This window comes from Phoca vitulina, unplaced genomic scaffold, assembly GCF_004348235.1.
Source record: "Phoca vitulina isolate PV1807 unplaced genomic scaffold, GSC_HSeal_1.0 scaffold26, whole genome shotgun sequence".
NCBI lineage: Eukaryota > Metazoa > Chordata > Mammalia > Carnivora > Phocidae > Phoca > Phoca vitulina.
Genome location: NW_022589729.1, coordinates 22,175,664 through 22,191,814, shown reverse-complemented (window position 1 = coordinate 22,191,814; position 16,151 = coordinate 22,175,664). Strand labels below are relative to the sequence as shown.

The following is a 16,151-nucleotide window of genomic DNA, read 5'->3' as shown; positions in this document are numbered from 1 at the left end:
AGGCCACATAGCAAGTCAAGAAAAGAACCAGGACCTCCAAGACTTGAGAAGAGGGAAGTCCTGAAGGGGTCCTGCACTTGTTGGTACTTCCAAGTCCACTAGAAGTGACCAGGACCCCAGGACAAAGGGCATGAGGCTGAGCTACCAAGGGGCTGGTGGTGCTGTAGATCACCAAGGGAGTAATCCTCTGTCCTTGTCCCCAGGATTCTATGGGCCAGTTTTATTTTTTTAAAGTTTTTATTTATTTATTTATTTATTTGAGAGAGTGGGGCGTGGGAAGCACAGAGAGAGAGTGGCAGGGAGAAGCAGATTCCCCACTGAGCAGGGAGCACGATGGAGGACAAGGATGTGGGGCTTGATCCCAGGACTCTGAGATCATGACCTGAGCCGAAGGCAGATGCTTAACTGATTGAGCCACCCAGGTACCCCTGTGGGCCAGTTTTAATGTGACTGCACTCCTAGGCCCCCATGCAGACCTCAGGTGCAGTGGGCATCTGGGTTACAGGGAGCAGGGGTGGGATTAGGTCTGGACCAGAGGATAGGCAGGAAGCATGAGAGGGCAAGGTTACCAGGTGGTGGAGCCAGAGCCGTGAAGGCCTTGAGTGCCTCGCAGGGTCAGCTCTGGCTCTGTACCAGCAGGTATCAGACTTGGAGAGCCCGGTCCTGCACCTGCAGCTGGACATGCTGGGCTTCGGGCTCGGGTCCTGTTTCCTTGTATGATAAGAGGTGACTTATTGCCTTCCCAGGGTCTACTCTCTGCCCTTCCCATTTCACCAGATGGTAGGCTCATCCCTGTCCTGTTGGCCTGGAGGCTCAGGGGAGGTGCATCCAGGCTGCTGTAGCCCTGAGGAATGTGGGTTGTAGTTTAGAATTTCTCAGCATTTCTACCCTCCTAGAAGCTCTCCCTGAGACAGTTAGGCCAGAGGGTAGACAAAGGCCTATGATCCCTGGCTCCACTCCCAGCCTTTGGTTTGCTGAGCCTGATTTTCCCCCAACAGGCGGGCAAATAGCAAATCTCTTCTGAGCCTGCACTGCTGACTTGTGGCCCAGAAGAAAAATTCCCAACCCCTGGGCTTGGGCACCTCCTGGGACCAGAGATGCTGAGTGAGGGCCTTGCAGAATCCATATTTCTACCAATGCCCTGGCAAAGCAAAGTAGCAGCTGGGCTGGGAGGAAGGAAGTGGATCAATCTGGGAAGGCTTCCTGGATGAGGCCCTTGGAGGTATGAGGAAGCTGGTGCATCCATGCTGGACCACTGTGTCCACTGGCCCCTTTTCTTCTGCAGATGGCAGCGAAGGGTGGGGCTCAAATTCCAGTTGAGACTGTCTCATATGCCAGGGAGCCTGGGCTCTGAGGACACCTTGCTCACTCTTGCCTCTGTCTCCCAGAGATGTCGCAAAGCTCTCCGCACCTCCGAGTAGAGCAGAGATGGAGATGTTGGAGAGGAGAGGGTCTCAGTTGTGATATGTCCCCAGGTCACTCCCCCGAAAAACTGGAGCTTCCCTTGAAGGGGCAAAGAGAGGGTCTGCTGGCCTCCCTGTGGCCCAGGGCTGCAGAGAAGGAAGCAAAGATGTTGCTGGGACCTCATCCCAGAGCCTGGTTCCCATTCCAGCATACCAGCTGCAGTGTCTCTCACCACGGGGTATTGAGAGGTCACTGCTGTTTACAATCCCCCACACATCTGTTCTGAGTCACGCATTCATTCATTTACTTGCTCGTCATTCACCAACTATTTCTGAGAGCCCACTATGTGCAAAGAGCCATGATGGGTTTTGAGAAAAAATTCATAATCAGTCGACCAACCAAAGATGGATCCTTGGGAAATACAAAGGAGTGAATGAAAAATGTTGGCTCTGGATGTTCAGAGATTATTGAAGTGGCTACAACGAACTGTGTGGAGAGAGTCAGGGAAGGCGTCCTAGGGAAGGGCCGAGGAGAACAGAAGACTCCAAAAACTTTCTCTAAAACCAGCTCCTCCGCAAGTCTTCCCTATCTTGGTTGAAGGCCAGTCCAGTGTTAGAGTTGTCCAGGCCCAAATCCTTGGGATACGCTCCATTTCTGTAAATCCCACACACCCACACCTGGTCTATCAGCAGATTCTAATGGCTTCAGAATGTAGAGTCTGACCACTTTGTGCCACTGCCAAAGTCACTACCCACTTCCAAGCCACCGTCCTCTCTCACCTCCGCTGTTGGGACTCTTCTGCCCACGAGCCTAGCGCTGCAGCCAAAGTGACCCTTTCAAGGGGGAAGCTGGGTCCTGTCACTCCTCTGATCCAAACCTGCCAGTGACTCCCATCCTGCTCAGAGTAAAAAGCCATGTCCTTGTCATGACCTAGAAGGCCTTCCATGCCTTGGCCTCCAGTTATATCTCAGACCTCATTGCCCACCACCATCCTCCCCTTCCTTTCCAGCCACGCGGATCTCCATGCGGTTCTGCTGCTGGGCCGGGCGCACTCTCCCTCAGGGCTGTTCCTTCTGCCTGTATATCTTCCCCCAGTTATCCATATAAATTGCTCCCTCTCTTCCTTCAGATTTTTACTCAGATGTCATCTTCTTAACTAAAGCCTTCTTTGGCCACCATATTGAAAATTCAACCCCTACCGCTGGAGATTTCATATTCCCCTTCCTGCTTTGTTTTACTCCTGAGAACTTCGTAGTAGTTAACATTTCTTTCTCATTTATCGTCTGTGTCTCCCGTTAGACAGGGAGTTCCACAAGGACAGGAGTTTGTGTCAATCCTCCAGCACTCCTCATAGCGGGCACCTAGCAGGCACCGAGCAGGAGGTGAGCAATGGGGAGCTGGTCATCAGGATGTAGACGAGACTGTGCTGAGCACCGGCCATTTCAGCAGCCTCCAGACTGGCCTTGCGCACGTTTTGAGTGCTCAAGAAGTCCCTGCCAATGGGTGGAATGACATAGGGGAATGACAGGGTAGAGAAAAGGACAGAAGGAGGTGGGGAGCAATGCTGGAGGGCTTTCCACAAAGGCATAAGTATTGGAATCTGCTAGGGAGGTGATGAAAAAAAACTCATCATAGGGATCTGAGGAGGGCAGACTCAAAGAGGGTGTCTGTCACTCAGTTGGCCTGGCCCAGGGTGGGTGGGCTAGGCTTGCAGAGCCATGGGACTAGGTGCCTAACTCTTGCTCTCCTGATAATGACCATGAGCTCAGATATCAAGAAAACTCTTCCCTCTTCCCTGCTCTGACTTGGCCCTTGTCGGAGCCAAGTTTGGACTCACCTGCCCACTCCCCCCTCCCTCAGATCCCCTCTTCTCCCAAGGTTACCTTTCAAGGTCAACAGGGTGGAGGCAGCCCACCTCTCCTTTCTACCTTTTCCTGTCCTCCTCTCTCCCCAGCCTAATGGGGGAGCCCGCAGACCCCCCACAGACAACCTGGGTTGCATCTGTTTCCCAGCACATGGTGTGAGAATGTAAAATCGCACCGCATGCCTCTCCTTGGCTGTATGCCTGTGTCTTCATTCCTCAGATTGCTTTAAGTTCTCGGTCAACACATGTGGTCAAATCACTCATCCCGCCCCATCACAGAAAGTGCCATTGCCTTTGGAGAGAGAGGAGTGGGGTGACGAGTGGTTCTGGGGAGCTGGGAATTGAGGATTTTCATGATTCCAAACCAGCCTCTTTCCCCGCCTCCTCTTTGGAGACTGGGCAGAATCCAGTTGCCCTCCACAGGGCACTGACCTCACCAGGACGCACTCCCTGCCCAGCCGGGCCTCTCCCTCATCACATAGGATTTCTCTCATCAGACCATCCCCAGCCTATCTGTTCTGTGGCTTGGGGAAAGAGGAAACGGCAGAGTGGGAGGGGCTCAGGGCGGTTTGGCTATGGTGTGACAGGGCAGGTCCCTCTCTTTTTAGGAATCACTCGAGGAAACATTCTGCACATATTGGCTTTATCGACTGATGCTGGAATGGCTGTTGCCACGGCAGCAGAGGCTCCCACTGCAGTAGAGGATGGTGGGAAACTCAAGGGATGTGAAAGGAATCAAAAAAGAACCAGATAGAAGGAGAGGTCGCATTAGGGAGCGTCTGAAAGTTCCAGGATGCCAAGATAACTATTTAAAGAGGCCACCACGGGGCACCTGGGTGGCTCAGTCGTTAAGCGTCTGCCTTCGGCTCAGGTCATGATCCCAGGGTCCTGGGATCGAGCCCCACATCGGACTTCCTGCTCGCCGGGAAGTCTGCTTCTCCCTCTCCCACTCCCTCTGCTTGTGTTCCTGCTCTCGCTATCTCTCTCTCTGTCAAATAAATAAATAAAATCTTTAAAAAATAAATAAATAAAGAGGCCACCACATGGCCATGGCACAGCCCTTTAGAGAGTGGCATCGAGAAGATGAGCAGTACCGGGTGGACGTGGACGGAGAGAGGACTAGCACCCAAGGGGATTAGCACTGAATTAACTCATGAGATGAGCATGGAAGGTGTTTTCCATCTCATAAACTGACAGGTGGCCTCTCGTGCAGGAGGGATTGGGGGCGGTTAAAGGGGGGATGGTGGAGGGCTAGTGGTGGGGGGCTAGTGCCTATCTTCTGGACAATCCTCTCTCCTCAAAGGAGGCAGAATTTCAGGAGCTGTTTATTTTTTTTAATTTTTAATTTTTATTTTTTTTAAAAGATTTTATTTATTTATTTGACAGAGAAAGACACCGCGAGAGAGGGAACACAAGCAGGGGGAGCGGGAGAGGGAGAAGCAGGCTTCCTGCCGAGCAGGGAGCCCGATGCGGGGCCCGATCCCAGGACCCTGGGATCATGACCTGAGCCGAAGGCAGACTCTTATCGACTGAGCCACCCAGGCGCCCCTCAGGAGCTGTTTATTGAAGGAAAGGAGAGGAAAGGACTTGGGATTTGGGGCATGGGCTATCCCCGGAGAGGAGGCACAGAGGAACAAAAAAGGAGTAAAGAGGAGGAAGAGACCGGGCTTGCACGCAGGGACCAGCGAGGGCTGGAAGAAAGGAGGGTCAGCTTCTGGGGGCAGTGGGCATGCATGCAGGGACAAGGAAGTACAGGTGGACAGAGCAAAAAGCGGAATAGTGCCTCATAGTAATTCTGAAGATTAATTTGACAGGAGCAAACCTACAAACCTACTGGGGACGGGAGGCCAAATAAACCGAGGGGTGACAGCGTCAGGTCTGCCTACAGAAGTGTGCAGTAGGCGGGATGGACCACAGTGGAAATGATGGTTTTCAGCCAGATGGCAACCAGTTAATTTCTCCTTGTCTGCTAAAGAGATGATTTTACATACAGGGAAAGAACATAGAAATAATAAGCAAGAGCTACTGTAACCTGGTAAATCAGAGAACAAGGATCCCCAGATTCTCAAATCGCTATTTTTAGGAAAGGTGAGGTTCCTGTGTGATTGAATTAGGTGTGTCTGGCGCAAATTAGGGAATGACCTCTAAGTAAGGATGAGGACTCGAGAAGTGATTGTTTGCAGTTTCATTAAAGGTGGCCTGTGGGATGGGGGAGGAAGGGCATGGTTACCCGGAGACTTGGCACCAGTGATGGGGCTCGGTCCCTTCCTTGAGCTGGGATCTTGTGTTTGGGCATAAGCATGAGGACCTCATGTGTGCCCAGAGAGAAAAATCCCAGGACTGGCCACACCTTTGGGTGCTCTCTGTGGCTGGGGCAAGTTCTGGCATGATACCACCTAAGTCCCTTTAACCAGATCTCTACTGCTTGTCATTCCCTATCTGAGATCACAAGACTTGGTTCCACCCCTGAGTTTCCTAAGTGCTAGACATAGACTCTGAGGCCAGTCTGCATGTGCCCTCTGGACCTTCTGCTAAGTTTTTGCACCCGGCCCCTTTCCTCTGCTTCTCCGAGGCAGCAGGGCGTGAGCCCGAACAACCTCTTGCTTTCTGCTCTCCTGGTCTGAACCCTTCTCTGTTTATACTGCTTAGTATTTCAGGAAGCTTTCAAGACCTCCTCCACCTCTTCTGCCTGGTGGCAGTCTCTTATTCCTACTCTCACATGTACCCAGCCCCTAGGAAGGAAGTGCCGGACTCTGGGGTTACAGCACTGAATGAGACAGCCAGGGTCCCTGCTCTTCAGGGCTCGGTCTCCCTCGGGTCACTCCTGAAATTAGTATACACATACCTGTGTCTGCCTGTCTGTGGTGAGTGTGTTGGTGTATGTGACATTGCTTTTTCACAGGGTCAGGATGATTATTTTCCCAGATCTGTGTTGTCTATCTTGTACTCCCCCTGTCAGACATTGAATTCCTTGAGGGCAGAATTCTCCATCTTTCTATGTATTGACCAAAGCCCAGCCAAGGGCCCATGCTTCTTACCAACACCCCTCTTTTGAGAACTGTGTGTTCTTGGTATTGTGGTAAGCACATCCTCTCGGTGATGATCCCTGTTCTTGCATATTTTGTTGTATCTCAATCCAGCCCTGGGATTATGGAAGGCAGAGGCCTGGGGACAGACACTACCAGGACCCAAGAGTCATAGAGGGGACAGATCCAGTGTACAGCACTCAGGCCTTCAAATCCATTTTACTAACACAGTTGTGGCATCTGCTTCCTGCAAGGTGCTGAGAGACATAGTTCTGTACCCAGAAAGCTCCAGTGCTGGTGGAGGAGACAGACATGTACACAAATATCTCTCACACCAGGCAGGCTGTGATGATTAGCACTAGGAAAGTGGGTGAACCATGAGACCCAGGCACAGGGTTGTTCAGATTCTAAGGGGACAGGCAGGAAGCTAGAGCGAGGAAGGTTGGGGATGGGGTGGGCAGATAATCTGACAGCACATTCTGGCAAAGAGTTCTTGAGGTGCCTGGCTGGCTCAGTCGGAAGAGCATGCAAATCTTGATCTCGGGGTCATCAGTTCGAGCCCCATGTTGGATGTAGAGATCACTAAAAAAAATAGATAAACTAAAAAAAAAAAAAAGAATTCTTAGGGCTTTATCCCCAGTGTGTGGCTCTATCTGGGGCCCACCTCTTCTGGAGCAAGCTTTGCTTCCAGAGTCATACCCTCTGCTTTCTCCTGTTTCTCATTTTCTTGCCTGAGAACCATTTGCTCAGGCAACTTGGCACTGACCTGGGAGGCCATGGGAGAATGGGCAGTGTCGCCCTCTACTGAGGGAGTGCCCTAGGCGGACTGCTGCTTGCTCCATCCCTCTTGGCCTCTACCCCTTCCACCCTATCTTTCTTCCCCGAGTCCAAGTGGGAGGAGGGAGAAAGGAAAATGTTGTCTTTTTAAATTGCTCTGCAGTCCCACTTTAGATCAGGCCTGCAGGGGACCCATGCTAAGCCTCCAACTGATTTCCTAGGTTTGACAAAGCGCTTTACAATGCCAAAGCCCTTTTACCCATTAAGCTGGTATTATAACCACTGTAAGAGAAGAGAGCGAGCCAAAGGGGTGCAGTGACTTTGACAAGGTCAATTAGAATGGCAATCCAATCTCCTGATCCGAACGGTTGGTCCTTTTCTCCATGCCCTGAGCCCCCTCCCCCGTCAGCCCTGGGCCTGTCTCTCCGAGCCACCCCTGTCCCAACCCCTTTGCCCTACCCCAGGGAGTATCCCCTACCTCTGGAGGGCAGCCGAGAGCCTCCGAGACTGAAGTAAGATGGTACTGGGAGTTTCCTGGAGGGAAACCGCCACAGTTTGGAGTGGGGGTGGGGAAACCAGCAACCTGGATTGTACGGCTTCCCCAACCCCGCTCCCAGCATCTCTCCCGGTCCCACGAGCGCAATTTCCCTCCTGCATCATGAGCTGCCCTGTCTCAGTCCCGTTTACCTGCGCCTCACATCTCCTCGACAGATCCTTTTCACTGCCCCCCACACTCTGGGCGTGGCAGAGGACCACGGTGCCCTCCGAGAACGGGTCCCGCCTCCGCGTGGAAAGCGAGGAGGAAAACTGGTGGAATCCTTTATCTCCCCCCCCCAACCCCCTACTCATCCGCCCCTGCATCTCTGCCGCAAATACCACCCCCTCCCGAGCCAGAAATAGACACACACTCGCTCTCCCCCACCTCCCTCCCTCGCGCACACTCCTCCCCTCCTCCTGTTTGCTCCTCCGCCTTCCCCTCCCCTCCTTCCTGCGCTCGGAGCTGCAGCTCGCAGCCTCTACTCAAGCTGGCGGGCGGAGTGCCGCGAGGGAGCTGCGGAGCAGTGCTCGGCCCGCGGGACTGACAGGCGGGCAGGCGGAGGGCCGGCACCCGGGCATCGGAGCACCTCTGCGCGCCCGCCGAGCCGCCGGGCTTCCATTCTTCCTTTGATTTGTAAATTTTAATTTGTATTTTCCCCGCCCCCGCCCCTTTTCCTCCGACCCCGCCCCATCGCCCCACGGTTTCCTCGCTCTTTCCTTTTCCTCTCTTCTTCCCTTGCGTTTCTTTTCCCTGCGCCCTCGCTCGCCTGTCTCCCTCCTCCCTCGCTCCCTCCCCCTTCCTCTCCTCATCTTCCTCGGTTTCTTCCGTCCTTTCTCTCCCCCTCCCCTCCCCCGCCTCCTCTTCCCTGCGCTCCCCCCCCCCCCGCCCCCGCCGTGCCTGCAGACGCGCGGATCGTCCATGCGCTCCTCGCGGGCAGAATGCTGGGCAGCAGCGTCAAGAGCGTGCAGCCCGAGGTGGAGCTGAGTGGCGGCGGGGACGAGGGCGCGGAGGAGCCTCGGGGCACCGGTAGGAAGGCGGCAGCGGCGGACGGCAGAGGCATGCTGCCCAAGCGCGCCAAGGCGCCCGGCGGCGGTGGCGGCATGGCCAAGGCCAGTGCGGCCGAGCTGAAGGTCTTCAAGTCTGGCAGCGTGGACGGCCGAGTCCCCGGAGGGCCTCCCGCCTCCAACCTGCGCAAGCAGAAGTCGCTCACCAACCTCTCGTTCCTCACCGACTCGGAGAAAAAGCTGCAGCTCTATGAGCCCGAGTGGAGCGACGATATGGCCAAGGCGCCCAAGGGCTTGGGCAAGGCGGGGTCCAAAGGCCGCGAGGCTCCGCTTATGTCCAAGACGCTGTCCAAGTCGGAGCACTCGCTCTTCCAGGCAAAAGGCAGCCCGGCGGGCGGCGCCAAGACCCCCCTGGCTCCCCTCGCGCCCAGCCTGGGAAAGCCGAGCCGGATCCCGCGCGGCCCCTACGCCGAGGTCAAGCCGCTCAGCAAGGCTCCTGAGGCAGCCGTGAGCGACGATGGCAAGTCGGACGACGAGCTGCTCTCTAGCAAGGCCAAGGCGCAAAAGGGCTCCGGGCCCGTGCCCTCCGCCAAGGGCCAGGAGGAGCGCGCCTTCCTCAAGGTGGACCCCGAGCTCGTGGTGACCGTGCTGGGAGACCTGGAGCAGCTGCTCTTCAGCCAGATGCTGGGTAAGTCCTGCCTCCCCCGCCCCACCCCTGGCTTTCTCCTAGCCAGCTGCAAGGGAAGGTATAGAGAGAGCACAGCTCCCTCCCTTTTCTCCTCCTCCCGGTAGGGCTCTCCAGATTTCGGTCAGGTTGTGAGGGGGCATTGGGCCCAGATGTGCAGGGCTGGCCTACCTCCAGATGCGCATGGCTAAAGTGCGTCTTCTTAAAGATGTCACCAGGCAGGAGCCCAGGCTCTGCTCTGGCCTGCCTGAGGTGAGGCTGGACAATGGTGTGGGGGTCACAGATTCTCAGAAATAGAGCCCATTAGCTTCCTCGAATTTTAAAGCCCAGAATCCTAATATGGCAAAATCTGGGGCTGATGGAGACCTCGGTTGTGTTGTGCTCTGTGCTTGGCGAGAGAGCATCCAGCATTGCTAGGGGAGAGTGCAGTGAGAGCCCGGATCTAGAGGACAGATGTGGGGAAAGCAGATGTGAGGGCTCTTTGGCCCCAGAGCAGAGCCGAAGCTCCACTTCCTCTGTGGATCCCTGGTGGGAGCGCGAGTCGGATTTCCCGGGTGTGGGGGTTCTGGCAAGGAAACACGTCTGGGGCCAGGGGGCGGGCGGGTAGCCAGCTGTGCGCATCTGGATGTTCGTCCTGTACCTCGGCCCAGGCTCTGGCCCAAACCCCTACCCCCCAGGTTTTTTACAGAGTGTGGAGAGGTCTGGACTCTCGCGCGGAGACTCCTGGTTGACTGGGAAGCCTTTGCCCTTTGGCTAATGGAAGCCGAGCGGGCGGGAAGGGAGGAACAAAGCTTGCTCGGGCGGAGGAAGCGCCGAGAGCTGCTCCATTGTTCTCCAAGCCTGAAGAGTCTATGCAAAAAACCCGGAGCGGGCCCCGGAACTGCGCTCGCTTTCCCCCGGAGAGCCCTCGCCCTGAGAGGGATAGATCCGGGAAGTGCAGGACGCAGGGCTGCCGCGCCTCGGGAGCCGGCACGGGTCGTGCCGGGGCCACGGGAGGACGGCGGCAAGGCCTGGAGCCCTAGCGGGCCTCCTAGGCTCCGCGGACTTGTTGCGGTGGCTGGGATGTGGGTCCTCCGGCGCCGAGGGACCCGAGCTTCCCGGGTACCAGGCAGGCTGCCCGCCCCGCTGGGGGCTGGGAAGGGGCGTGTCCGTGCGCGTGTGAAGGGGCGGGGCCGACGCGGGCTATGGTCCGAGGACCGGCTGGAGGAGATGGGGCGGGTGGGGTGGATGGAGGGTGGGGGTGTTCGACTGGCAGCCTTGGAGAGCGCAGAGCAGGAGAAGACTGGTTGGACCTGCTGCTGTCATCCCCGGACCCCCAGACCCCGGTGTGGCCAGCAGGAGGAACCGCTGACCAGGAGCAAGAGCCTCTTGGAGCTTTGGATTGGGAGCGTCTCCTAACAGGCCACATTTGGGCTTTGCAGGGGCAGTCAGGAGACTGCACAAGGGCAAAGAAGGGAAGAGCAGCTTTTTCCCTAGGAGAGCCCCTCCTGAAGGCCCCAGCCTTGGCAGGGACAAGCCAGGATTGGGGGTTCAGGGGTGCAGAAGCTGACAGGGCAGCCTTCTGCTGCAGAGGGAGAGTACCACCCCTGTGCCAGGTGAGGCCCTCAAGGAGCTTACGGTCTAGTGGGATGAGACAGACAAGGAAGAAAAAAATAATTCCAGACAGCAGGAGGGCCATGGAGAAAAATGGAAGGGGCCCCTGTGATAGAGGAGGACTGGAAAGGAGCGGTCTTTAAGCTTAAGGAGGTGAGAACTGAATTGTGTCTGAGGCCAGAGGAGGCACCGGGCAGGGCAGACCCGGCTGGGGGAGGAACATTCCCCAGGCACTAAGAAGCGGATGTGGATGGGGTGTGGATGGTGCTAGAGGAGAGGAGAATTGAGTGTCTGTGTCCTGGGAGGGGAAGGGAGTGTCAGGGACTCAGAAAAGTAGAGGGCACAGCTCCCTTTTCAAGGTCAGGGCTTCACTGGTTTGGGATGTCTTAGCTGATCTGGGCTGTCCCCAGACGGGCAAGACCCAGCACTGCCCCAGGACCTGGCTGCCTCCTTAGTTGTTCATCAAGAGACAGTCACCTCAGAAACCCTGACAGATAGTCTTAGAGCTGCCTGGGGTGGGGTGGAGGGCAGGCAGGGAAGCTGAGCTGGGGTCCCTTACTCCTGTTCAGCAGTTGTCATTCCCAAAGCACACTGGTGCTGCAGCCTCTCAGGAACCTTGGAGATAAGGAGAAAACACCCCCCTACCCCACTTCCCAGTAGGGAAAATGCAGGGTCAAAAGCACCAAGGGCTTTATTAGAGCCATCTCTGAGTTAGTGATGGGAGGCAGGTTCTGCTTGTGTTCCTAAGTCACTGGCTCCATCTGGGAGGCCCAATGGAGAAAGGGGAGTTAGCAGGTCAGGAGGGGTCTGACCAAGGCAGGTGTCCCTGGACATGGGGCCGCTGACCTACCCTGCTGACCCTGCAGAAAGGCTGAGGGGCTAGGATCTCTGCTGGGGAGAGAGCGTGGAAAGTCTGGCAAACATGCTGGACTGTTGGGGCTGTGAGGACCAAGGTGGGGGTGGAGCTTGTGGGTAGGTTCTGGGGGGACAGTGCTTGGCATCACAGGGTGGTGGGGAGGGGAGAGGGTGCGATCTGGTGCTTTCAGGCGAAATCTCTCTTTTGTGTGAAGGTGATGAGAGTTGGGGTAGAGAGTAGACTGACCCGTTGGGGGACCAGGGGACAGTAGAGCTGGCTCAGTGTCTCCAAACCCATGAAGGTGTTCCAGGTTGTCAGGACTGGCCTTCACTGGAGAGCAGGGTGGCCTCTGAGGAGAAGAATGGCTGCCTCGATGCCTCAGGATGGTGGCTAAAAACAGAGTATTTGTTCCCTACTTGGGAGGCTGAGGGTCAAAGGTTACACACTCCTTGGTATGATCCCAGAACCAAGAAGCTGCCAAGATCCAGTTTCTGGGGGGGTAGGGGGTGAGGCAGCCCCAAATAAGAGCCTTTCTGGAATAAAAGAGAACTGAAATTCGATCACTCCCTTCTCAGAAATCAGCTGGGACCCAGATGGTCTAGGCAGGCTCCGTGCCCCTTCCCTTGTTTTGGAAGCTGCCAAATAACTAGGTTCCCACTGGGGAACCCTGGAAACTTGGAAGGCTGAAGGGTGAGTGCCCAGGGGGAAATGGGCCAATCCCAGGAATCAGATGTCTTTGGACCCTGGCCGATGGTCCACATCAGGCAGTTTGGCTCTGAGAGGAAATGTCACCAGACCTGGGCCTGGGGCAGGGTGGGAGGTTGTGGTCCTGAGTTCCCTGTCTGGAAGTTCTAAGCTCTGTGACCTCTTCTGGAACCCAGTTTCCCCATTTGTGAATGGAAGAGACCCTCTCATGGCTCTTCCCTACCTATAGTGTTGGGGAGGGGGCTGCAGATGAAGGTGGTCAGACCTTGAAAGTGTCCCAGGCCATTTAGCTACATAACACCATCCCAAACCACACTCTTCCTGCTTCATCAGCCCTGGGCCTAAGGATCTCAAAGGAAAATCAGTCTGTTGACTCCCCACACATTCACTTTTCCTTTCTTCAACCCTCTAGGCAAAGGGACAGAGTGGAGCAGCTAAGGCAGCCCAAGGTCAGGGTGTAAAGGAACCCAGGTGGCTGGGATTCCTGGTCCTACTTCTTCAAGAAGGTGTCTGGACCGATGGGAGGTGTTGTCATGACAACAGTTAGGCCCTCAGAGGCTCAGGGCAAACAGAACAGGGGAAGTCCGGAAGTCATCCATTTCTAAGCCAATTGGTTGATGTTGGTTTTAAGGGGGTGGTGAGAGTGGGATTTACCCTAGAGAATGTGTTCTGGGATGCTTTGAATAGAGGAAGAGAAGAAATTACTTCCTTCTTCTTCAATGCACTGGGGGGTCTGGCTGGGTAGAGGAGTTACGTGATTTCTTCCGAAAGAACTGATGCCCAGAGGAGGCAGGTGATATGTGCAGGCTCACCTAGTCAGAGGCTCCGCGCCCAGAGCCACTCTTCCCAGGGGTTCCCCGGAGGCCTAGCAGGAACAGGAGGACAAAGCTCATCTCTAGCCTTCCCCTGGGCACAGCAGTTCGCTGGAGGATGCTTATAGATTCACAAGCCGAAGGAAGGGCTGTGGAAAGGTGTGGGGGTCTGAAGGTGAGCATGCATGTGGAGAAACTAGCATAGAACCTTCCATTTGCAAGGTCTCCTGCCTTCCTCAAGGTTAGCACTGAGGGGTACATTTCTTTTCTCACATGCTCAGAACTTTTTCTTCCCTGAGTGGGCTTAGTGCTCTCCCGGGGCCCCATCCAGGTCCTGGTCCTAGCCTTGGAGCATTGCCTTGTTCAGATGGCTGTAGCAAAGCTGTTCTCTTCACCTGGCAGCCACAGCTCTGCTTCTGAGAGTAACGGATGGATGCATGAGTAGGTCTTGGGGGCAGTTCCTCTGCTCTGGGGAGAAGCAGATGGAGCCGAAGTGCCTGGAGCTTCTCTGCTACCCCGGAAGCATAAACCAACCCAGGGAGATGCCCTTTATCATCAATGCTGGCTCCAAGCCCAGGCCATAGGCCCCTTCTAGATGTGGACTGAATGGGTAACAGGACCAAGTCACCTGGAATCCGGGGCTGTTTCCCGATACTTCCCTCTTATTCTACACCCCCCCCCCCCGACGTGTAGCTCCACGTCTGCTATTGTGGCTACAGCTGCCCCTCCCCACCGTGACCTGTCCCCAAACCTAGGCTACCAATGCCAGATAGTTTCTCCTGCTAACTTCCAATCTTTCTCCTCTAGAACTGTCCCTCCGCACACACATACCCACTCCTCACAGCCTCTGATCCCAAGTGCTGAAGGTGCAGTTTGCTCCTTGGGGTTCAAGGGAGAGCCCGTCCTGCTTTGAGCAGGCTGAGCAGAGCCCCCAGGGTTCCTAACTGCAGCTGAGCACCCCGCTTCTCCTTCACGTCTGCAGCACACTGCAGTGTCTCCTGGTACGGCCAGGGAGAGCAAAAGCCCCTCCTCCCCAACCCTGCCCTGGGATCTCACAGAACCACAGAATGGAAATGTCTAGTTGAGCCACCCACACCTAAAGCTGAAATTAATCCCTCCATAGCATCAGAGGCAGGTGGGTGTTCTGTTTACACACTCCTAGTGACAGAGGGCTCACTACCTTATTTTCCTGGAAAGCGCCCATTATTGGAGAGTCTGTTGAACTAAGATTCTTCTTTCTGAGAATTTCCACCCATGGGTCCAAACCTGCCATCTGGATCCTTACAGGTTGAGCTAGCCTGCCTTTCAGATGCCCTCTTATATTTGAGGTCAGACAGCTGGCCATATTCCACCGCATCTTTTCTCCCTTTGTTACCTGCTTTAATTTTCCTTCCATTTGTCTTTCCTTTTGGAATAAGACTTGATAGGAAGAGGAGCCGACCCATCCACCCTGATTGCTGGGCCTAGTGGAGTCCTGCTCCCCACCTGGACCGCACCCCCCGCCTGCTCCTAATGTCTGCATCTCAGCACCTGGTGGAGTGTTCTCGGGGTCCAACCTGGCCTCCTCCCCACAGCCTTCTCTCGCTGCCTGGAAACCCTGTGCTAGCCAGCCAGCAGAGGGGAAACGGACGCCACATGTTTCTCATTTGCACTGGCTGACCTCCTCCCACACCCTGTTTGGATTACCCAGATGCGTTTGAAGTCCCTGGAGCCTGCAGCCTTCTCTCTCGCGCACAGGAAGGGCCGGGGGGCCAGGCGCAGCTCACTGGCCCTGCGTGGGCACGCTCTGTCCATAGAAGCCCTTGGAATGCTGGGTCAGCCCTCAAAGTGGACACCATCTCCCACACCTTCCCTCACGTTGCTTCTGGGGACCAGGCCTCCTGGGACAAAACCAGAGCCCCCAGGGTTCCTTTCTGCCTCGTTCGGTGCACACAGGTCTCTGCTACCCTCTGACCAGCAGAGATCAAGGTTCAGACTGGGAAAGCGCCCCAGGAGCTGTTTCTGTTTCCCAGCTGGAGGCTGAGGGAGGATTAGCCTTGTGCCAACGGTGTGTCCAACACGGTCACTGCGGTGGGCTAAGTGTGGGCACAGCATGTGTGCCTGGAATAAGTGGGGTGGGTCAAGGCTTCTCATCTTTTATCAGCACCTATGCTTCTGGCAGGAGAAGGGGCAAATTGAAGGGGTAGGAAGCAGAGTGGAGGAGAATGGGGACCTCGCCGGAGCCCCCAGACTCCTTGAGCCTGTTGCGGTGCTGTGGTGGGGTGGGGGTGGGAGAGCGCGGAGCCCAGCCCAGCCACAGGCTGCAGGTTCACCCGCAAGAGCTTTGGCTCCAGCAGGTTCCAGGCTCTTGCTGCCAGCGCTGTTGTACATCGTGCGTTTGACACACAGTTCTCCAAGTCAGCTCCAGCCAAACCTCAGCAAGGCGGCCAGAGCTCCACAGGCTCTGGGCCTGGGCCTGGGCCGTGCTCGAGTCTATTTTAGACATCTCAGTGACACACTTCAGGGCCACTGGAGTGGGCACATTCTCCGCAGCCCTCTAATTTCTGGGCTGTAACTCTCGCTCTGGATTTGGGGTGCTCTTGTGCCCTGGGGATGAACCAAAAGCAAGTACAGCCCAGCAGACCCAAGGGCATGCTGTCAGTGCTCCCAGTGTTGGTCCCCAGGGAATCCAGGGTTGTCTTGCAGGTATCCAGTTGGGGTGTTGTCGTTGGGTGTGATCTGGTCTGGGAGGCGGAGTCATGTCCCAAGTCCCAGGTGTTTCGATGGAGAGCCAGAGTGTAAACTGGGACCTCGGGCTGGGTAGGAGGGTAGTGAGTGTTGAAAGAGCAAGGTTTGGGTGAGTGTGTGGAGGTACGGGGTTCATAGGGCGTATGGCAGGTAGCTGTTA

At 55.8% G+C, this 16,151-nt stretch overlaps 1 protein-coding gene across 4 annotated transcripts in view; it reads left to right on the top strand.

Moving 5' to 3' along the window:
• NAV1 (neuron navigator 1) overlaps positions 1–16,151 on the top strand; it is a 168,605-nt gene that overhangs the window by 13,059 nt on the left and 139,395 nt on the right. For all 4 annotated transcript variants that reach the window (XM_032422315.1, XM_032422314.1, XM_032422312.1 and 1 more), the window contains exon 3: positions 8,513–9,301. In XM_032422315.1, coding sequence (XP_032278206.1) covers positions 8,513–9,301 — 789 coding nt within the window. The remainder of the gene's footprint in view (positions 1–8,512; positions 9,302–16,151) is intronic.